We start from the raw sequence: 23672 nt of genomic DNA on the forward strand, positions 1-23672 counted from the left end.
AAAAAAGAATAAGATAAATATAAAAGAAAGTAAAAAGAAAGTATTACTGAATAATTATACAATAAATATTTGTACAAGTTTAGAATGAAAACACAAAAATTAAACCCAAATGAAGCAATTACATTTTCAAAAAATTATTTCTGGAGAAAAACAGGTAAAAGACTCGTCACACAGTGTTTATTGTACAAAAACAACTTAACAAAGTGTAGAATGAAAACATTTTAATCCAAAAACTGTGAGGAAAACTGCTTCTCGAAGATTCATCACATTTTGAAGAGTTGCTGAGATTATTCAATAAACAACTTTCCTGCGTTTAGAATCAACATTTATTTTAGAAAATATCTAAAGAGCAAATTGTAAATAGAAAAATGCGTCTTTTGGGAAAAACTCTATCAACTACTTCACAAAGTCTAAAGTCAACTTTAAAAAGGCGTAAATGCCAGATTTCCCAGGACAAAAAAAGGAAGGCCTTGAGCAACAAAAGCGACTCCGAAAGGCTCCTCGTACGTTAAAACCTCACGTCTCTCTCCGTATCCTGTGTCGGCTGGATTTTTGTACATTAGAAAACAAATCACAGCTCACCTGCTTGACTTGTTGATGCCGAACACTCACAAGCTTTCACCTGAAATTGTCCTGAACGCGGCGAGAGAGATATGATGACACGTCGACGGCCCAAATGGATTATGTTTCAATATCAGTCAGCATGCAGCGGTGCGGGGGGGTGGGGGGGGGGGGCGGCACGTGTTGGATGTAGATGCCTTTAAATTGCTGCCTTTGTTTTCCATCAGCCATGAAACATCCACTTCCCTTATCTCTCAGCCGCCCGATGTTCCGGGGTAAACGAACTGTCGGTACATCGCTCAGCCTCTCCCTCGTCTCCTCCTCACTTCCTCCTCAAGGTTGACGCCGGAGCTGCTCGGGCGTCGCACACTTTGATGCTTCGCACACTCAGATGCTCCTCGTCGTGCAATTACCGATCCTGGCGTGCCATCTGCGCCGCTCATGCATATGATCCTCGTTGTTCGGCTTTTTTTTTTTTTTGTTCCCCGCCGCATTATTAGCGGTGACACGGCGTGAGGTGTTAGCAGGTGGAGGAGCTAATGGCCCGGCTGGCGGCGCCGACACCTGTCCGGCTCGTGTCGGCTCAATTTAACTTTTACCGACGCTGTCGTCCGCCAACGTCTTTGTTTCTTCTGCCCGTACATCGTCTCTCCGCACAATCCTCTTCAATCGATAGAAGTACACACTTCATCCCAAAAGGTCAAAGGTTAGGAGACCCTCATTCCGGAACACAGATGATATTCAGCCACACAGGAAGTTTAGCAAACATTTCTTATAATTATTAGACACAATTTTGTCTTTAAATTGATGTAAAAAATGAAATTAAAGATTGTAATAATTATCTCACGTTCAAGATTCTCGAACTGGTGGGTCAGAACCCCAAAAGGTGAAGCTATTGAAAACAGTGTCTTTGTAATAGCCCTCACATGTAGGTGTCGCTGGGTGAAATGTTCAACTGCAAGAAGGTCAGAATATATTAAATATATAAAGAAAAATCCTCATTTTTATCTTTTAAATGTGTAATTCATGGACATCGTTTGGATAATGAAAATGTATTTAAACAATCAATTAAAAAATGTATTTAAAAGTGAAGCTCAATAGCTCAAACCTGACCTTTTGTCATTCTTAACTCTTTATTTAACAGTTTTTGATCCGTTCATGTACGATCTAACATATTTTGGAAAAGACCAAACTAACTTTGACCCAATTGGGCTTTGAACCTGCTTCCATTAAAGGTTGTTTGAATCTCATCCCGGGAGACTCGGGCAGCAGGAACACTCAAAATCTTGTTTACTAATACATCAGTCTACAGCATGAACTAGATACCAGTTTGTCTGTTTTCAAACTCAACACTGAGTCATCGAGATGTTTACCATGGAAATGTTCATGAACTATTTAGTTGAAATATCATGTAGAACTGTTGACCCGTGTCCACATATAAGCCTCATTAACTGTGATTTAGGGTGATTTCACCCTAATATGTGACGTGTCTTTGAACGCATCACCAGTGTCTAGACCTCGTTTATAAAACTGCTTTTATCAACATCTTAAGGATTTCTATCCTGATCAATGTGGTACAGTAAACAGAAAATTAACTCTTTCTGTGCAAAAACTAAAATGGTTTCTTTTTCAGTGACCTTTGCGCTAAAGAAAGCCAAACTGTAGCTCTCAAGCTAGCAATAGCCTCAGAGGTTGAATCTAGTAGTAGTTTGTGAAGGAATCAATCGCATAATAATAGTTGAGAAACTATTAAAATGTTTAGTCTCTCATTCAAGTGCTTCACAACATAGGAATAAATCAAAACGATCGCTTTACATGAGAAAAACTTGATCAATCATAAAGATAAAAATTGTGCAAAGTCATTGTCCAATTTAAGGCAAAAAAGAAAACAGAAACAGAAAATGAGTGAAGAGATGGAATGATACATAGTTATCTCCCGCAACGTTTTACACACATCACAAAATAATTCATGAACACAATAAAATATATTATAATATATTATTATCGAAAATAATAACGGGGGCAGTGTTCTTTATCAACGATCTTGTATTTGATCAAATATTGTACGATAAAATAAATGTCTGTGTTAATAGTTTGACGATAATACATGATAATAACATGTTAACTTGCCTAGAACTAAATAATAAAGATAATTACTTATGGAAATAAACCTACATTTCAATCAAATCTAGCCACTCCCAAATGTGACTTATCTTGTCAACTAGTCAACCAAACGTTAGCATCTGATCTGCTAACTGGAATTAGCTTCCTGGCCCACAGAACTCCACAACAGTAACACTGTTGAGATGTTGAAAAAATGATTTAGGTTTCTTCAAGGTTACCAAACATTTGTGCACCCGAAAAAAACAGTGGATGAACTTGACTGATGAGGATGAAATTAAAAATAAATGTGATTTAACAATTAGGTGTGTGATAATATATTTTATTTATATTTTAGTACTTTTATCGGTTATATTTTTACATTTCAATAAAAATGTATATAAGATAAAATAATTAGATTTGTCTTATTATTATTATTATTATTATTAATACTATTATTTTCAATTAACATGCAAATATTCACGGCGTTTGTTCATTTTTCTGTTGCAATTAAACTTCAGGCCCGTAGATGGCAGCAGTCATTACGTCTTCCGGAGCTAAATAAACAATGAAATCCTGCGAGATCCCAGCGATGACTGAGGACGAGAGGATACAGTCGACTCGAGCTGCTTTTAAAGCTGATCTTTTGACATATTTTAGTCTCAAAACAAAAGAAAACAGTTACGACTTCATCAAGAGTCATGTGGTCTGTAAACACCAAAGTCAAGTACTCGACAATACTACAAATATATCTTGTTCCTACAGTATCACGATATATCACAAATTATTGTGTTACATATTAGCATCTCTCTATGTAACTAAGTCATGTAGCTGACACGAGAAAAAAGGTTGGAGATCCCTGGAGTTCATATAAAAAGGCAACTTAACTGAAACACCCTCAACTTTTAACCTCCGACAACCCCTTGTTGTGTTCGTCTCCTGCTGATTTCAAAAGTTCCTGAGTTGATTGTAGCAAACATCTCCAAACTGTGAAGAAGGGAGTGATGGACGCCGAACGATCTTCCACGGAAATTGAAACTCTTTGACTTCACGTCTGTGTTTTTTAAAAGCAGCGGTTCGGGTGGAAGCGCTGGCCCTCGGGGGGCCGAGAGCCGCTCTCCTTCAGACGGGTCATTGTAGCTTTAAGAGCTGGAGAGAAAACACACAGCCTTTTCCCTCCATCATCCTCTCATCCCGCTGACCTCGGCGTACAGTAGCTCGCCGGCGCCAGAGAATGATTGCATATCTGAAGGCGTCACAAGAGCAGATATGGATGAGAGGCGAGTGACACGCTCGGACACGTCTTTGCTTTCTTATTAGCCGGGGCCAGCACTTTGGGCCTCTTTTTTTTTTTTTTTATGGGGTGCCATGATGAAACCCCCTCACCGAGCGTCTGCGGAAAATGGCCGCGGGAAATCAGAGCTGAGAATCACTCAAAGACAGGGAGATGTCAACAGGCCCATAATGATAGCTGATGGCTCCAGAACACTCTCCGAATCACCTGGTCCCCCCCAAACATAATTAGGGGTAAAAACTCAACGTTGGGTGCTTTCTATAAGCAATGTTCTTTTGTTTAATACATCAGGGAGTCCTTTTTCCTTCCTCCCAATCTATCTTTCCGTGCACAAAGAGGAGGAGGAGAGCTCCCCTCTGTGACATGCCAAGGTGCTCCCGGTCCATTGTGCTGCTGGCTGTCAGGTTAAATTAGGGAGTACAGGCTCTGTGAGTGTAAAAAAATCAATACTTGATGGAAGATTGCTCCCCGGAAAATCTGTTTTGATTCCAGGATTAATTCTTGACCAAAGCCTTTGCGAAATGACATGCCATTAGGCCCGGGAATGAACACATTCTGGGGTGGAAATTGGATGAAAATGTGCCAGGTGATTGCACGCGTTTGGGGGGGCGGCCCGGGCCGGGAGGCCCCTCTCGGGGGCCGTTCCAGATGCACTCCAGCTCGGAGCGATGTCGCACCGTCTCTCCGGTGACCTCGGAGAGTGAGAAACCCCCCCCTGAAAACGAGGGGATTCTCGTCCCCCTCGACGAGGGCGGCTGCATTATTGATGAGCGAATAATGTGTTTGTCAACACGGGCGGCATTTTCCTCTTTGAAAAGTTAAACAGGAAGCTGCTGCGGCGGCTCACCGGACGCTGATGTGAAAGGTCCGAGCGTTCAGGCGGCACTAAACGTTTGTTTCATGGGAGCGAAATCACACTGGAGTCGAGCTCTCACCAGATTTTTTATGTTTATTTTATGATTTACATATCAAATTATTAAAGTACTTTGTGGTGACCTGACATCAGAACATGAAAGATACACAGAAATGACACTGATGTCAAATCAAATTATTGTTGATCATAAGGTTACATTTCTGCTTGAGTGGTTGACCAGTCGTACTTTAAAGAGGTTTATTGTTTTAAGTCTTAAATGTATGTTTAAATATATTTTTTAATTCTATATTTTTATCATCTGTTTTTAAATTTTTTGTATAACTTTTTTGTATGTTTCTTCAGTCTGTATTTTTTATCTGCTTGTCTTTTCATGTCTTTGCAGCAAACTTATTTTCTACGATGAGTAAATTTGCTTATTTTCTGTTATATTGCTTTATATTAACAGTTGAAGAAGCTCATTTTGTTAGAAACTGATAGAAAACATCAAAGAGAATATATATATATATATATATATATATATATATCACCTAAGACAACTCTTTAAAACATGTTTTCATTATCAAATATTTGTGTTTAATTAAATCAACGAGTCATTATCAATTGGGAATCTTGATAGTTTAAAAATTGAGTTTATATTATGTATAACAAGGCTGTCGATTTTTAAATATACCGGAATAATGAGTCAAATTATTATCCTTTCAAACGATGAGTTATGTTTTGTGTTTTGGCGCCCTCTATAGACTGAACTGAACAACAACAGGGATTTCAACTACTGTTACTAAAATAATACTTGGAACAATAAATGAAAAATACAATATCATTGTTTTTGTATCGTACAGCCTAAAATAGCCACAAATAGATGTGTATAAATGTGTTTAAATATAAACATGTCATGTTTTTTGTAAGATAAGTGCAGGGGGCCTCAAATTCAGCTATTCAGTTAATTCACTTTGTATCATATCGTATAGTATGACGTAATAACCTGTAATGTCCTCGTTTATTATTACTTTTGTTATATTAAATGTTTATGGGCATTTTCAAGCGCACACCCAACTACATAAATCAAAACTCACATGCTCTTTTACAACAACCCAGCCTTGGACAGACAAGGGAAACAACAGTTAATTTATAATAATAAAAAAGAAAAACGTAAATAATTCGTATTTTAACCATCTTTGTCTTGACTGTCATTTCAAGACTTTATAATTAAATCGAGTAATGTTTAATACTAATTTATAAATGTATTTATAACTAATAATATCCAATCTCTACAAGTAAATTCACAATTATTTTAACATCGAATGTGCTTTATTTTGAAATCAGACCTAGAGCGGAAGTGAGTTTTTACTGAAGCGCCGCGTCACTCCAGCAGGTGGCAGTGTCTGAGCTCATCATTCAACGAAGAAGAATAACTTCCGTCATGTGGATGTCGTCCACACATCACCGACACAGATCCAGTCCAACATGTCGTGGGTTCAGTCGGTTCCCGGCAGCGGGGACGACGTGTTCGACGAGAATGGAGACGAAATGCATCTGTTGAGTAAAGAATGGACGTCCAGCATGAAGAGACGCACCAGGGTGAGCAGCTGTCCGTCTTCTTGACGTGTCTTTAAAAGTCCAAGTTAACTCTGCTGGTTCTTCGTGGAAGGACGGGTTCGTGGATGGTGCTGACCTGGGGGAGGAGGCCTCGCTGCAGGTGGGCTTCAACCAGGGTTTCCAGGACGGAGCGGCTCGGACTGTTGCGGTGGGTCAACTGAAAGGCATCGTCAGGTAACAAACTATTCTTTTAAATGAATAAGATGTTTCAGTTTGTCGTTCAATCATTTGAGACTTTTTAATTCATTTTCTATAAATACCTAATTCCTGATCTTGGAAACACAATTCTGATTTAATTAAAAATATTTATTTTAAAATGTTTTTTCTTGGTCATATCTTGCCCTGGACTGATCTTTAATCTGATACAATTTTATTTTTATGACTTAATATTTATAGTAATAATACAAATGTTGTTTTTTTTATGTTATTCTATTTATCTAATCTCAAGGGGCTACACAAAAAAAAGAAGGAAATACTGCAGTTAAATATATATATATATACGTATACATGTACCTGTATCAAAAGAGTATATGGGTAAATAAAAACTATATATCATGTTATTAAATATAACATGAAAACAAGCTTTTTAAGAAAGGATAATTTAAAGTATAGATTCTCCTATATTTCATCTTGAAGGTTTTGACAAAGTCTATGGATTTTTCTAATAATTAGAATGAAAATGACATGAAAATAAACCCTTCTCCTCATTGGCCACATCAATGGAATCAAATCAAGTTGAGAAACTCGACACCTTCATGAACACATGCGAGAAAATAATGACTTGCAAACACTTTAGAAATTTCACACCACCGGGAAAAGTAACACATTTTTTTTGCAAAACTAGACCTGGTGCATGCTCTTGTATAAGTTGTTTTTCTTTAGGTAAGTCAATGAAAGCATCTATCCCTCATAGTATTTATTTATATACTTATTCCTGTTTATTATTATTTTTAACTTCTATTAACATTTTAACCAAAACTATTCATTTCTTCCAAACTGCTTCTACTGGCAGTAAGAATTTATTCATATTATGTTCATAATGATGTGTAAACAGTAATGCAGGTTTTTTAAACATACAGCAGATTTCTAAAGTATTTTCTGTAACAGAAATCTACAAACTCATAGTCACTGTTGTCCCCTTCTAATGCCCCTCAGCGCCCTCTGCTGCTGGATCCAGATGCAGCATCCAGGAAGCCCCGTCCCTGCCTCTGTAGCCGAGCTCCTGCAGCAGATTTCCAAGCATGAAGAACAAATCAGGGACAACATCAAGAAGGCTCTGGAGAATCCTGCTCCCAGTGTGAGCGAGGTGTCGGACATCATGGAGGTGCTGGAAGTGGACCAGAAGGACCCGGGTTGTTGTGCGGGGGAAGGATGTGCAGAGGAAAGTTGTTGTCAAAGTAGGAACTCCAAGAGTCCAGAATCCCAGACTTGGACTTCAGGATCTAAGGACTGGTCGGCCGGTTTAAAAGAAAGCTTTGAGGTTCTTCTAAATCGATGCTTGGACCTGGTATCAGAACTTGGTGTTCCACAGGAGTTGGTGACCCACATAGAGAAGCTGCGAGACACACCAGTCTAACTCTGATCGGAAATGGATTTTAACACATCCTCTGTAAATAATGTAAAATATCATTTTACAATTGTGTATATCATGAAACCCGTATAATGCCTCATCATTGCTGCAAACGTATGTAAATTGTGCTATTTATTTGACCATCATTAACGAATAATAATTAAATTGTCTTGTCTAATCAAACAATCCACTTCATAAAATGTGTTGCTCAATTATGTTGTTATACTATGTTGTTTGCATTTATATATAATGTGTGAAACATAGTATAACATATGTTGATGTTTCTTTCTTTATTGAGAGTACAGATGTGTTTTTTCAAATGTAAAATGTGTTCATTTTATAATAAAATAGTTGATGTCAATCTATGTTGTCATTGTTAAGTATATAGTAGCTGTAATATATATATATATATATATATATATATATATATATAGTACGTCCTTTCTTACATCAATACTGTCAATATGTCCGTTTACCTCAGTTTCTTCTATAAATAATATTTATGCTCTTGAGAATTATTAAAATAAAGTTGTTTTTGTATACTTTTTGACAATCCAGATACATATTTTATAATTCTCTAGAAATAATTTTATTTGTTATATTGCATCACAAGTTACACATTTAATAGCATTCAGATTAATTTAATAAAAATGAAATACTAATTTACTGCGTAGTAGTTGTCAAGTAGAATATTCACGTTTTTCGGGACGAATTAAATGAATGTTATATTAATACGATTAAAATAACATGAACTTTAATTTAATATGGATATTCAATGGCATTTTTTAAAGGAAATATAAGTTATTAAATAAATACTTATGTTTTTAATTAAATTAATTTTATATACAGTGAACCATCTACGTGAGGCGAATCACTTTTAATTCCCGAGTCGTACTTGAACGCAGCACAACAAATCTCATCGTACACGACGATGACGTCATGCGCGCAGACCGAGCCATGACCCTGCTGCTCTCGGTAAGCTAGAGGTTCTTCGCTCCAACAGATGTTCCGCTTCAGTTCCTCACACTATCCGCACATTATGACACGTTTTTTTACTTAAAACCGGAGCATAGACGTCTTTTCAAGTCCGTCGGTGCGTCAGCGGGACGACAGGAAGCGCATGTTTCCGTTTGAAGTTTACACTGCTAGCATGCTAAGCTAGCTCACTAAAGCCCATTTTCAGGTGATGACAAACAGGTTTTACCTTCTCGCAGGTACACGAGTGAACACTTTGAGTCCCTGGAAGGTCAGCCGAGGTGTGTGAAGCTCATGTCACGGTTTCTTTATGTTTAACTGTAACTCGACTTCCTTGTGTGTCACTGTAAGCAGGTGCATAAATACAACGACAATTCAGAAAAATAACAGTATTATTGGTCAAATATTCACTTTGCACTCACAACATTGTCCTTTTAAAAAAAATCTGTAGATATTAATATTTGTTTTATATAAATAAAAAATGTAATTAATAATATTTAAATAGAAGTTATATGTAACTTACTAACAGCACTCAGTTTAAATGGTAATAACTTAAACTTGTCATGATTTTTGTTTATTCACTCCAGGTCCGAACCTTCAGCGCCGTAACTTCTCGCCATCATGGAGTCGTGAAGGCTCATATTTTCAGCGACTCATCACGTCGCTCGAATTTACTTTGGACCCCCAGGTCACCGTTTGGCCTTCATCCCAGGAGTGCGACTCCCTGAAGCCCATGGGGAACTGTTGTCGCCCTGCGAGTCCCTGTGGCAGCGCGGAGGAGACCAGTGTTCTGCTGAAGGACGACTCCAAAAGCCAGGTCACCTCAGGCGGGGCGGTGGGAACTTGTGGTCCCGAAGGAGACGAGAAGTAAGTGTTGTCGTTGTGTGATACTCGATCATGTTTTGTTTTGTTTGTCTCCTCACGGGACGGGCTTCACTCAAATTTCCCCAATTTCGGAATAAAGGTATCGTCGTCATTATTAACCTGAGATCTCGTCATTTGCACCAAACAATTAGAATCAAAGATTCAAAGTCCGTCCTTGACTTGGCAAGATTATTTATTAGCGACTGTACCACTATTTTGCAAGTCCTAATGAATCGTGTGAAACTGATCCTGATTTTATTAATTGTCTCTTTATTACTCAAGTCAAGGGATTTTTTTAGGGTTGGTAGTAGATCAGTGGTGTCCAAAGTGTTTCACAAAGGGCCGCAGGTTTTTGTTTTAACCAATCAAAAGGAAACATTTTGACCAATCGGGAGTCTTAGGAGTGTAATCAGTGGTCTGTCAGTCTGGTGTTGCTTGTTTCAGCTGAAACCTCATTGGTTAAACTGTACATGCTGGATCGATTGGTACAAAAACCTGCATCCACTGCGGCCCTTGAGGACCGGTTTGTAGACCCCTGTAGTAGAGCTCAGTCAAAATTCTAAAATGTAAAATTTCCAAATAATGACCATTGTTCAAGATGAGACAAACCTTTATTCGTCCCTCATTGGGGGAAATGGTTCATTATCAGCAGCACAGATGACACGTTACATAAAAAAAGAGCCCATATTTAGTGAGGTGCTTATTTCACAATGCATCACAGTTAATAAAAAAAATATATCATAACAACCAAAAATAATAATCATATATATATATATATATATATATATATATATATATATACTACAACAATATACAGAAGTATGCACAAGAAAATGCACAGAACCAAGTATGCACTGGAGAAGGGAGTGGAAACACAAATTCCTTCATAAGAAGTGCAGAGGTTCAATAACCAGTGAGTCATGGTACTTATTTTTATCCTGTGACCTGCCCACAGTGGGCATGAAGCAGTCAATGGGTCTGCTATGGAAGATCATGCCCACTTCCTCCACTGTGTCACGTTGCAATGAGTTAAAATTACTGCAGAAACTATTAGTTATTTAATACTAAACTTCTACACTACCTGGAGCTTCGAAGATTCCTTTTAAAAGCACAAAAATCAGGTGGAAATCTCTGCAGAGGGAGAGGATTGTGTCGGCATGAAAAGGTCTCACTCTAATCTGGCACGAGCAAGTTCACGGGAAAACAAGCTGGGACTCAACATGTCAAGTGTGAAGTCACAAGTTGAAATGACTGACGAGTATTGAATGCAAGTGAAAGAATGTTCTATGAGTCAACATGTCTGGTGTTGGAGAGCGATTCACAAATCTCTTTATAGAAGTACGCCTACGTGTTGAACTGTCTCAGAAAAAAACATGATCACGTATTTGTTGTTTAATTGCAAAACAATTAAAGCTTAAAAATAGTATGTATGTTGATCAATCTTGAGGAGACGCTGCTATTGAAATCTCAGAGAAAAGGTTTCCATGTCAGATCCATAGATTAAATATTTGAACCTTATGAAACTTGAGCTTCTGTCGGGTGTTTTATTCTCTACTCTCTGGATAAGAAGTACTTGATAGATGTACTAATATTATTATATATTAGAATATTATAATAGTATTTTAGTTACTATTGTGTTTTCACACAAATCGAACTCAGAAAGTTCATACAGTATAGTTATAGATCAGACTAACTTTAGATTCTTTGTTTTTAATGTTAAGATTATTAACTCTTATTGTATTTGAGTAGTAACATGAGTAGTACGAAAGTAAAAAGACCACACAAGCTAAAAAGTTATTGGTCTCGCTGTAGAATCATAGTTATACTTTGAGTCATCGGGCGTGTGTTTATGTGTCAGGAGTCTGACTAACAGCTTTATATAATCAAGTTTCCACAATGTTTTTCACATGCACAAGATGAAAATAACAAAAGTGCACTTTTATATTTAAGAAAGGGTGGATTTTTATGTATATTTGAATGGATTCATTTCAGATTCAGATTGAAATGGAATGTCTTATGAGCAAATGAAATGAATGCAACTCTTGAGTGTATTAAGTGTTCACATGTTTTGTATTTGTGCAGGCAAATAGTCGGCGACAAGAAGGAAGCTTTAAAGACAGAAGAAACGTTGGAGTGCATGCAGCCAAAACCAAGTCCTATAAAAGCAGAGACCAACACAGCTCAGGAAAATGGACATTTGCAAAAGAAAGAAACGAGTACTGATGCGGTTTCTCCCTGTCATGAGCCTCCGCTGGACGGTATAACCTGTGGAGCAAAAGAGGACGATGAGAAACCAGACAATGATGGGGAGAAGGATCTTCTGCAGTGCAACTCTCCAGATAAACCTAAGCCTGCAGCTGATTTAGAAGTTTTGACCTCGATAAAAGCAGAAGAGATACCAGCGTCAGTGCCAAACTTCAAAGTCTCAGAAATCATCTTGACATCGGACGGCGACAAAAGCAGCCATCGGGAAGATTCGTCCACGATATCAGATCCTCGTCATGAAGGAGAGAAAGAACCGTGTCCTGATGTCGCACACATGCCTGTGAAGTGGGAGGAATCTGTGCCAAACATCACAGCTGTCGTCGCTCAGGAAGTGAAGTCTAGCAAGTAAGACTCGCCTCTTTTACTCGCTTTGATTTAATGTTTATGTCACTATGGTGTCTGACGAGAGGCAGAAACATATCTATGCATTAAAATGCACTTGTGTGTAATATAAGAGTTGAGGTCAACACTTTTGAAAAGTAATAAAATACTTCTTATAATGGGTTTAAATTACCTGCGACCACAAAACTTTACACATGCTTGTCCAAGAATATTATATATTTACTTACTTTAAGAGTTTTACACAAGAGTTGAACAACCAGATGGACGGGTCTCTCTTGTTGTATCACTGGGTAGAATTCATCATACAATCAAATTAGCTTTAGATGCATGATGGTTTCTCGACTTTTTGTCTTGGTGAGCATACTGGATGTGTTTGCTGTCTCGATAACACAACATTTACTAGAAAATAATCCTGGATCTAAGAGTTTTAATGAATTTTATGGTTTTGTTTTACTTTCGAATTGACAGTCACTTATACCACATTAGATCTTTCAAACTCCCATTTATTTCTTATCTTTAACTTGGTAGATAAACATGAATGTAGTGTGGAGATAAGTGATTTTATTGACCAATAAATAAGATATCTGGTGACTCTTGACACTACTGGCTGTTTAGCTTATTACCTTGGCTTCTTTGGTTTTTATTTGTTATTCCTAATGTTCACTCCTGCCACACCTACAGCTACGAGTTCATACTTTATGTTCATTAAAACTTACATTTTTTCCCTTAGAACACTTTAAATGTCATACAAAGCTTTATTGATGGAAAATAAATGCTCTTTTCACATGATTTTATTAAAACATTCATTCGATCAGATAAGTAAAATGACTTCCATTGCATTGGATCTAAGCAACGTCGTTCAGTCTGACTTAAGTCTCTTAAAACGCCATTTAGTGACTCACCACAGTCACACATTTATTTATTCAGTCATTTGTTTCTAAGCTTTGTTTTTATGATTTACTGCTTATAATGTTAAGATGTTAACATGTATCGTCCGAGGCCACTTGAGGCATTTCTGATGAAGAAAGATAATCTCTTTTTTTCTTTTCCATTTAAATTACAACATGTCATCATTGTTTATATTTAGCAACTGGGTTTCAAAGACCGTCATGTCCACTGTAATTGTTGGTGGTGAAGTCTTGAGGAGTGAGCAATATTTACTGCCACAGATTTTTCCATTTCTTTACTATAATGTTGGAGATTTTCTGTATAAGAGATGAGTGCAATAATTGTGTTTAGTGGAGACTTTTGTTAAATGAAAAGATGATTGTAGTAGCTGTGTGTGTGTGTGTGTGTGTGTGTGTGTGTGTGTGTGTGAGGGAGAGAGTTTAAAACGAATGTTTGCCTGTTTGAGCATAGATAAGAAAACAGTTCACAAAAGAAGTAAAAAAAAAAAAAAAAACTGCAATAAAAGGTCACACAGGGATCCAGTTATTGTCCACATTCAATAACTCAACAAATGTTCAGACTGGACTCTTTAATTAATATTAATGACTACTAACTATCTAGTGTTTTTGTTTCAATTTAAATTTCTCTTATGTTTTTGCCCATTTGTTAAATTCGTATTTACAACTTCAAAACAGAAGGACAATATATTTTGAATCATACTGCTAATTATAAAAGTATCAAACCTAACCCATACATTTTCTTATTTCTTTGTTATCTAACAACAACCTATAATGGTCAACAACACAACTTCAAACAACTTAAAAAGATGTTTTTTTTTTAATGCTTTAAAATATCTCCAACAACTATGTTTACATTGAGAAATACAATGTTTTCCTGTAAACTAAAAATTGCAAACTATAAACCAGATTATTTATTGGTGGATTCATTTATATTTGAATATAATGAGATGATTTACATCTGTTTTTTCAATCTCCTCCTGCTTTTTTTAGTGTGTCGGCTGTATCCTGGGAAAAGGGCGACGCTTCCGTGTGTGAGGAGGAGAATCTTAAAACCGGCAGGGATGACATCATCCAAGAATTTCCTGCATCTGAGGCTGATGAATTCACAGATGAAGGAACCTCCAGCTTCGCTGACGATTCGTTGACCGAAACTCCTCCTGACACAGAGCAGAGGTCAGCAGTTCTCAAAGCTAGTGCAGGCTTGTTTACTTCCAGAACCGACCGCATGGGGGCGTCAGGCACTTTTATTTAGAGATTAACTCTTTGTTTGTCTCATTGTTTCTCTTCTTTAATTCACCGTCTTCAGCCCGAAACGCACTCAGGATGACGAAGCTGCTCCTGCCTGTTCACACAGCACCACACAAGTGGCCACTTCCTCAGATGAAGCCAGACAGGATGTTTCAGATCCAGAGCAAACCACATGGGAGGAGCAGGATAATGATGGCGAGGATCCAAAATCTTTGGAATGCGAGGGGATTGAGGAGGAGGAGGAAGAGACTGGGCTCCAGAATGAGGAGGAGATTAAAGAAAATTTTAAGGAGGTGCAGTTGGTCGAAGATGCTGCAGAGATGAAAGATGAAGTTAGTTTGGAAAACAGGTTTGTGTGATTATTCCTGCACATTATCTCTTCTGCATTCATGTCTGCTCAGTGTTGAAACATAGAGGCCACATTTTAACAGAAAGAAATATAACATGGATATTATTGTTGGCAGCCAACTGTGTCGATTATTTTGACTACATAAAACCCATTTATTTGTTTATTGTAGTTTAAGTATCAACTGCCTCCTGACACGAGGAATTTAATGTGTCAACAGTGAAGAAGACCTGTACAGAGGTGCAGACGAGCTGTCAACATCACAAAGCTCTGGACCTCCATCACTGATCGATTCGTCTGGTGAGTTTGCATTCATTTCACCTATAAACTCTGACAAATTAAAATTAATTCATAACTTAATGTTCTTTCGCAAACTTCACTTAAAATAATGTAAAGGCCTGTTACTGACTTATTGAAGAGTAGAACAATATTCTTTACCCGCATTGCCGTTAAGCTCGTTCGTTTTATCTTCTCACAAACATTTACTGGACATAATGCTGAATAAAAATTAAATAATGTTAAAGAGTTATTTTGGTCACAGTATTATTGTACCATCAAGAAATAAGTTTTATTGCAACAGAAGTTGCTGCACGAGAGGCTCAGGTGCCGGCGGCTCCAGACATATTCTGTTTTTTAGCCACTCCTTAATCATCATCTGTTACATTAAATAACTGCTGGATCTGAGGCTCCCGGAAGTCTACTGCTCAGTTCATATTAGTTTCCTGCGTCGATAACAATGTTTCCACTGATCAGATTCTTACACCAGACAAGATGGTTGCATCTAAAATGATTGTATCATTGGAGAGTAAAGGCTTTGGTTATTTTAATTGTATTGATTCAGGAGTTATTTTTCTGAGAATTCGAAAGGATCATTAAAAGTATTCATCATGAGCATCCTTTTAATGTATGTATTTACTTGTAAAACAGATTGCAGATGCACAGAAATACACATACACGTGTACAGGAACACCAACAAAACATAACACATTTGCACACCTGATATTGTATCAGAGGTGAGTTATAAAGAAACGTGGATAAATCTAGAAGGCGAGAGACACTCGATCATTCATTAAAATGGAAAAAAGGTGCGAAGATGACCTGAAACACGTACACAGATGTGTTCAAACACTCGATCGTCATGATCTCTGTGCTCCTCATCCACAGTTCTGAAGTCGGAGAGCCGATGCAGTCTGGCTCCAGCAGTGGACATTCTGTCTTACAGCGAGCAGGAGTGGAAAGGCAACACGGCCAAGAGTGCTCTGATAAGGAAGGTGAGTGTTAGGACCTCCAGAGAGCCACTGAAGAGTTCATTAACTCACTTTCTGTCTCTGCTGCAGGGTTACAAACTCATGTCCGACAGCTTCAGCGGCCTGAGGAGAGTGAGAGGAGACAATTACTGTGCCCTGAGGGCCACACTGTTCCAGGCTCTGTCCCACAGCAGCCAGCTGCCTTCCTGGCTTCAGGATGACATCAGCCTGGTGAGTTCTTCCTGAGTCATGCTGCGGAGACAAGAATCACTGTGAAGCAATAATCCAACATGATGATGTTTAGTCTTCTCACTCAGTGTCGAACTCTTGGTGACCTTTTATAGAATTAATAATTTAATACAAGGATGAGAACTTTAGTTAAGAATTGGTTTTAAATGATTTAGTAAAAACCTGCAAGTTATTTTAATACAACTGAAGAACTAAAAGTGCTATGGTCAGATAGAAATCCTTTTGGTTGTGAAAAAAATATAGTTTTCTACACATCTGAGTGATTGTTATCATGTTTATTTTCATCAACAAGGGGGCGTAATAACAAACAATGACGTTTCTGATGGAGTTTCCTGATGCTGGGGAAACACGGCAGTAAAACGGCAACAAGGAAGCAAGATTGTGGAAGGATGTTTATAAGTAAAGGCTGAAGCTCTTCAGCAAACTATTAGTGGTTAACTTATTTGCATGGGCTGCGGTGGATAAGAGTTACGCAACTTTGGGTTCTTATTCAAGCAATCATTTTAAACGAAACATCTGGCAGCACCTGAATGCATCATGAGTTTTGAGAAGGTGTGGAAGATGGATTTTGCAACAAAGAGTTTCGTCAAAATACACAGTGTTTTTAAAGGACCATCATTTTTTGCAGCTGCCGGAGGAACTGGAGGAGCAGGAAGGTCTGATCAGCCAGTGGAGATTTCCTGGAGATTGTCTTCGGGGAGATGGGACGAGGGAAGTCGTGCAGCAGCTTAAAGGCTACATGAAGCTCCTACAAGATAAGGTAAACCTCAAAATATAATTTCAAATTAGATTTGAAAAGGTCCGGACAGAACACCTGTGTTGCCATCAGTAGCTGCGGTTTGATCACATTTGGAATCTAAATATAAAAGGTGCAATTCAATAACTAGTCCCCAAAAAAAACACCAAAACACCTGAACTCGGCTGATAAAACCCCTTGCAGACATAATCACACACACTTTTACCACTAAACAATACTGAGCTTAAATGCTGAACTAATCAAGGCTGTTAACACATTTACTGTGTATTTAATTAAGTATGTAGAATTTCCCTCTTATGAACAAATATATGACTGTAATTGTAGACATGTCAAATTTCTTTTCACTGTACATATCGTCCACCAGAGGGTGCTGTCGCGTGCAAAACAACTTATCAACTTTCATGTTGTAAACGCAGACAAGTGGTTCATTATAAGTCATGAAATGTTCTGAGGAGCCAAGAACAGTCCGATACTTGTCTTGAATTTATCTTCAGTGTTATTCATTCCATCACAAACACATTGGATGCATGATCTAGAATCCCTTCTAATACATTCACAGCCATTGATATTTCTATGGCAACCAGCCTTCATCTGATGAACTGTAATGTTTATCTTCTCCTCGTTTGGTCATTTCTTCCTTCAGATTGCACCGCAAATCAGCTTCTCTTCCAACTCGATCATCCTCGTCCAAAAAATCATTTGAGCCGACATTTCCCATCACCCTGTCCACCCTGCCTGCACTCTCTTCTTACTTCTTGAACCATTGACACTCTTATTCCCTGACCTGCAAACAGAGGGTCTTAATTATTATGATAATCGATGCAAAAACAAATTGATGAAATTGATTATTAACTAATGGTAATGTAATCATTATTGAACGGGTGTGTCTCGTGCCTCTAAAGCCAGTAACTAATGCCTCTTTCAAACTGAAAACACTGAAATGACTCTTTTCATCGCTCTTTAAAAGATCTAAATGGATCTAAATTATAATTTGTTTAAACCATTTTAACTCTGGGAGGGATTTATGATGAGAACAGACCCGCAGAAGTGACCGTGTCCAAGAAAATCCCGGGTAGATCCATTGATGACTTTAATTATGACGTGTCTCCAAACAACATTAGAGATAATCACATTTGTTTCGTCCTCGCTCTCTCTTTCCTCCGTGAACCTTTCCACTCCAGACGCATCAATCCTAATCTGATGCATTGATTAGTCTTCGATGGCTCATGATGTCCAGACTGCCAGTTAAGTCTCTCGTTCATCGTGTGGTCGTACTGTATGTTCAAGGCCCCTCGGGTCTATTTAAGTGTGGACACTGCAAGTATTAATATTCTCCCGCTGAGATCACTTCCACATGTGGAAGGACGCCTGCCTGCTCTCACTGTCATTAAGTCTGGGGGGGGGATCTGAACCCCCAGTTTTAAAGGAACGGCTCGAGCAGTTAAAAGCTAACCCTGACGGCTAGAGGCTCCTTGACACATTTTTATAGTCGCTGGCTGCCATCGTCAGCTCCGCCAGGAATTCTGGTGTTTACTGCACACGTGTGTTTTCAAAAGAAAGTCGCCAGACTTTACGAGAACACGCTGGACGAGGGTTTCTCATGCTCCGGAGGGGCTGGATTCAAACTAACGTCAGGGGAGCTTGTTGAGTAAATATGAATGTATTTTGTTGTAGTCCTGTAATATAAGAGGTCTGAGATCAGATGTTTTAGTTTCATAACTGTCTGTAAAGATCAGAGCGAACATTCGAACACATTGTTACTTGTGAAGGATCTTCCAGTTGCTCCTTTAAAGCAGGATCAACAAAGATGATTATTTTTCACCTCAATAAATAAGGTTTAACTCTCAGAGACTAACTGGGTCAGAAGTCCCAGAAACTGAAATGAGGAATTGGATCAGAAACTTCTGCTTTTATTGAGTGTGTGATGTCGAGTCAGATTTGTGGTCTGATGAGTCAAGTCTCCTCACGACACGCATCAGTGCGGCTGTGATTGTGCGGTTGTGTATCTGAACACGATCAAAGTGGAACGTTTGTGTTTAACAAGATCAGCAGGAAGTGAATCATCAAGGTTTAATTGAAGTTTTCTTGGAAAGAGTTTGTTGGCGTCACAAAGAAAACATGACGAGTTTGTAGAGTTCAACAATTTTAATGCTACCAACAATCTACCTTTATGCAAATTCATTTCAATCTAATCCAAAGGTTTTAGCTTCTGTTTTAGGACAAGAACCTAATATCGCTTCATATATGGCACATGTGTCAATCTCAAGGTCAATGTCCCTTATCCATGGTTGGCTCAAAATCAAAGTAGACTAATGTTCGTCTTCACTTTGGAACATCCCTCTATCTATAAATCTCACTCCCTCCCAGTGAACTCATCGCTGCAGCTGTTTGATATGAAGTAATAATACATGCAGTCGTCTTTTTAAATCTTGGTTCATGTTAGTTTAAATATTTACAATTTATGCAATTTTCTTCTTTGATCCTTCAAGATTATAGATCAAAGTAAGGAGCGAGTGAAGCACATTCTTGCTCTTTGTTCTCACTATTCTGTTCAACTTTCTTGTTTTAATTGTCTTTACAAAGCTTGTGCGTTGTTTTCAGGACCTGTTCAAACACTTTGTAAATCCTTTCAAACAAATGTTTGGGTTATTGTGCTGACAGTGTGCAGGGGCCTCATGTACTAAGAAGTTCGTAGAGCTTCTACTAAATATGTCCGGAAACTGAAATCCAGAAGATGAAGAGATGATGACGCAGCACAAAAATATTCAGAATGAATCTGTGCGTGACATGAATTTAGGCGCTTGTCCTTCGTACCTTCCGATCAACGTAGAATTAATCGCAGAATCGACTTGTTCAGCCCTTTCCACGCCCTCATTTACATATTTGAAATAATATTTAAATGAAGCAAAGTCTGTTTATATTTTATATACACAGTTATTAACGCAAATACTTTATTACCAGACAATCAGGGGCTTATTTGAAATGTTTAAAATTCACTTTAACAAGAATAAAAGTGTAAATCAGTAACTTAAAGTGCTGAGTGCTTGATGATGACGATGAATAAGATGATCTGATAGTTTCATATAAATTAGTTCTTATTACATTTACAAAATAAAAACAAATGACAAATGAACAAATCATGTGACAGTGTATTTATATAGGTGTGTTTTTCAAAGAGATGTGTTTTCAGCTGCTTTCATTCTGCAGCTTCACTTTGATCAAACGTTGTTTCACAAAAATCTTCGTGACTTTTGTTGACTTGAAGCATCAGACGCAAATCATTTTCTTTGTTATATTATAAAAACAAGCTCATAATTCCTTAATTAATTTTTTTCACATTTAGTCTGTGAATAATTTAATATCCACTCGTGTGACTACAACTACTGTGTGTTAATTTATGATCAATATTGATCGTTAATGTAACTCTGATGTAAACATCTCTACTAGTAAGTAAGTAAGTAAGTAATATTTATTTATATAGCGCTTTTCGAGACCAGGGTCACAAAGCGCTTAAACAATAAAAACACTACTCAAAAAAGTACATACTTTAAAGATCAAGATAATACTGAGAACAACACAGGAGTTCCAGAAATTCTAGTGAGGCTGACATGCATATGAGCAGCTGATCCGGTCGTACTCGACCTACAGAGCGTGCAGGAATTATGAACGTTGTACCTCTCTTTTCAGTATTGATACATATGGACTTTGACGTGAAAAGGTTGCTAAGCATGTTTTTTGTGCGTAAAACCCCTTAGTACCTGAGGCCCCTGGTGATTATGGTCTGTGTTTGGGCAGTCTGGTGGAAGAAGTTCTCGGGGCTTCTGAGAAGAGTTTATATTTTCTATAAATTATGCCAAATAAATGTTGTGGCGTCAGAAGTCGAATGTGAACGTTCAATATGATGCTGAGCATAATATCGTGCATAAAGGTTTTAAGAATTAGTTAGTTATGAGGAAACTAGTTCATCAGATGTACTTAATTTCCCGAAGGAGATCTTGACCGGGATTAATAAAGTCAGGTTAATCCAACCTATCAAAAGAAAACCCGGAGTAGAGCTGCTGCCTCAGCTTGGTTGGACCCTGGTGGTTGGTTCAAATCATGTCCTGCAAGGGTCTAGTCCAGGTCTCACGCACGTGTCTTGTCCGCAGTGGCGAGCGGCAGCCGACTGCCCGTCAGCCGCCGAGCGCCAGCGCCTCTGCGAGGACGTGTTCCGGGGCGGCGAGGACGAGCTGGGCCTGCTGGAGGCCGTGAAGCTGCTGATGCTGAGCCGAGCGGTGGAGCTGCACCGACGCATGCGCGCCGAGGAGGACGTGCCGCTGTTCTGCTGGCTGCTGTTCGCACGCGACTCGTCCGACTGCCCGCGGTCCTTCCTGTACAACCACCTGAGTCACGTGGGCGTCAGCGCCGGACTGGAGCAGGTGAGAGTCTTCGACGAGGCTAGATGTTTGCGTGTCGGTTGTAACAAGCTGCAGCCTGTGTTGATCGTCATCACTTCAGCGAACCTCGTAATAACAAAGAGTAATTGATGTTTCTGAGGCTGTAATTGAAGCTCCTGCACAGGCGTCACCGTGGAGGAATGTTCCACGTGGGTTCACGGTGTAATGCCGCTCTCCTCCTGCAGGTGGAGATGTTTCTTCTGGGCTACACGCTGCAGCTGACGCTCCGGGTTCACCGACTGTACAAAGTGGACACGGAGGAGTTCGTGACCTTCTACCCGGACGACCACAAGGACGACTGGCCGCTGCTGAGCCTGGTCACTGAAGACGACCGTCACTACAACGTGCCGCTTCTCAGGGCGGAGGAGGAGGAGGAAAAGGAGGAGGATAAGGAGGTAGAGGAGGAGGAGGAGGAGCCCAGATGGAGCTGATGGTTCGAGCTCCCGCCATCCTCGCCCCTGCTCAGGTCCACCCGGGTTTACCCTCCACTGCTGACTCGGAGCAGGATCGTGGCACATGCTGTTCTGACCTCACCTCCCTGGTTCCGGATCGTCTCGTCTTCGAATCCGAGCGCAGCTGCCAGATGCACAAACGCAGCGTCTCCTTCAGCACGCTTCAGCAAAAGGTCGCAGAGACGATCAGGTGGAAGTGAGACGGCTTCAGGAATTTTTTGTAACGGTGTCTTGATGTGTATCATGTTGCCTTTAAAAAAAAAAAAAAAAACTGGTTCGACAAGAGCCGACGCGGGCACACATGCCAGAAAAATGTCAACGAGTGCCAGTCCTTCGGTGCTAAGCACGAGTCCTCTGAAGTCACATCGCCGTGACCGCCATCGACCTGACGGTGCTTCGAGAGGATTACAAAAACGACACAAGGCTGTGAATCTTTGGCCCCTCGATCACTTGGCACAGAAGCAACGGGCCCTTCATCACCACCAGTGTCGTGCAGGGCCCTCGATCCCCACTCAGGCTTTGGTCGTTTGATGGGCAGAGAATCTTTAAAGCGTTTCTCGACTGAAATGATATTTGTGTTATTGAAGCACAAGGTCTCTTGTTTCGGAACTTATTCACTCGATCGTCCCTGATGTTGTCAGTGACGGTTGTTGGATCGACATTATCTCGACATTATCTCGACATTAGCTCGACATTATCTCAACATTATCTCGACATTAGCTCGACATTATCTCGACTTTATCTCGACTTTATCTCGACATGATCTCGACTTTATCTTGACATTATCTCGACTTTATCTCGACTTTATCTCGACATTATGTCGACATTATCTCGACATTATCTCGACATTATCTCGACATTATCTCGACATTATCTCGACTTTATCTCGACATTATTTCGCCATTATCTCGACTTTATCTCGACTTTATCTCGACATTATCTCGACATTATCTCGACATTATCTCGCCATTATCTCGACTTCATCTCGACATTATCTCGACATTCCTTCCATCGGAGGCGAGGCTCACTCGTGTTTAGCGCCGAAGCTCCGGCTCTTCCTGCGAAGAAGGAAGGAAGCGACTGACCTTCTCTCCTCAGAAGCAACAGCCCTCGTCTTGTTCTCGCGACTTAACAAAAAAAAAAAAAAAAGAGTGACCGACGGCCCCCCGGAGTGACGCTGCCGAGGCTGCTCCGCTCACCTTCTCCGCGCCGACGTCCTCCATCCACTCGCCATGATGCCTTAGAAATCAATGCACAATAAGAATGAATGTCGACGCTGGCGATGCTTCCTCCAGAGCAAGAACGAGATGCTTTTTTTTTCTTTCTACTTTCCTCTTTTCGGACGAAAGGGAAGTTGTTGCACTCAGAATTTAAAATGTAATTTAAATAAAATAAAAAGGTGAATTCCAAAGTTGGTCTTTTTGTCGTTTAGGAATCTTGATGTTGCGACACGAGGTTTAATCACGAAACTATTCCCGAACCGTCAACTTCCTCTTAGAGACGAGACGTTTCCTTCTGCTTTTATTGTGTTGTGACACCAAGAGATTTGAGGTCATGTCAGGAGCCGAGACCAGGACCTGGTTTGAAC

At 39.3% G+C, this 23672-nt stretch overlaps 2 protein-coding genes across 4 annotated transcripts; both read left to right on the forward strand.

The window, feature by feature from the left end:
- Window positions 1-6269: 6269 nt before the first annotated feature.
- On the forward strand, window positions 6270-8356 carry otulina (OTU deubiquitinase with linear linkage specificity a). Its single transcript, XM_087789201.1, has 3 exons — window positions 6270-6407; window positions 6478-6599; window positions 7581-8356. Exons 1-3 carry the CDS (start codon window positions 6294-6296, stop codon window positions 7999-8001), a joined length of 657 nt encoding a protein of 218 aa, XP_087645327.1. The 5' UTR covers window positions 6270-6293; the 3' UTR covers window positions 8002-8356.
- A 567-nt stretch (window positions 8357-8923) lies between these two features.
- On the forward strand, window positions 8924-23495 carry LOC148082101 (uncharacterized). 3 transcript variants are annotated; one of them, XM_087789203.1, is made up of 11 exons: window positions 8924-9251; window positions 9558-9837; window positions 11917-12444; window positions 14340-14522; window positions 14656-14946; window positions 15164-15243; window positions 16108-16214; window positions 16281-16421; window positions 17068-17199; window positions 21345-21614; window positions 21818-23495. In XM_087789203.1, exons 1-11 carry the CDS (start codon window positions 9182-9184, stop codon window positions 22061-22063), a joined length of 2328 nt encoding a protein of 775 aa, XP_087645329.1. In that variant the 5' UTR covers window positions 8924-9181; the 3' UTR covers window positions 22064-23495. The 3 variants fall into 3 exon arrangements, with proteins under 3 accessions (XP_087645329.1, XP_087645330.1, XP_087645331.1); XM_087789204.1 differs by having other exon boundaries at window positions 8924-9178; XM_087789205.1 differs by having other exon boundaries at window positions 8937-8970.
- Window positions 23496-23672: the final 177 nt, after the last annotated feature.

Source organism: Callionymus lyra, chromosome 4 (genome assembly GCF_982586985.1).
Source record: "Callionymus lyra chromosome 4, fCalLyr1.hap1.1, whole genome shotgun sequence".
In the NCBI taxonomy this organism is placed as follows: Eukaryota; Metazoa; Chordata; class Actinopteri; order Syngnathiformes; family Callionymidae; genus Callionymus; species Callionymus lyra.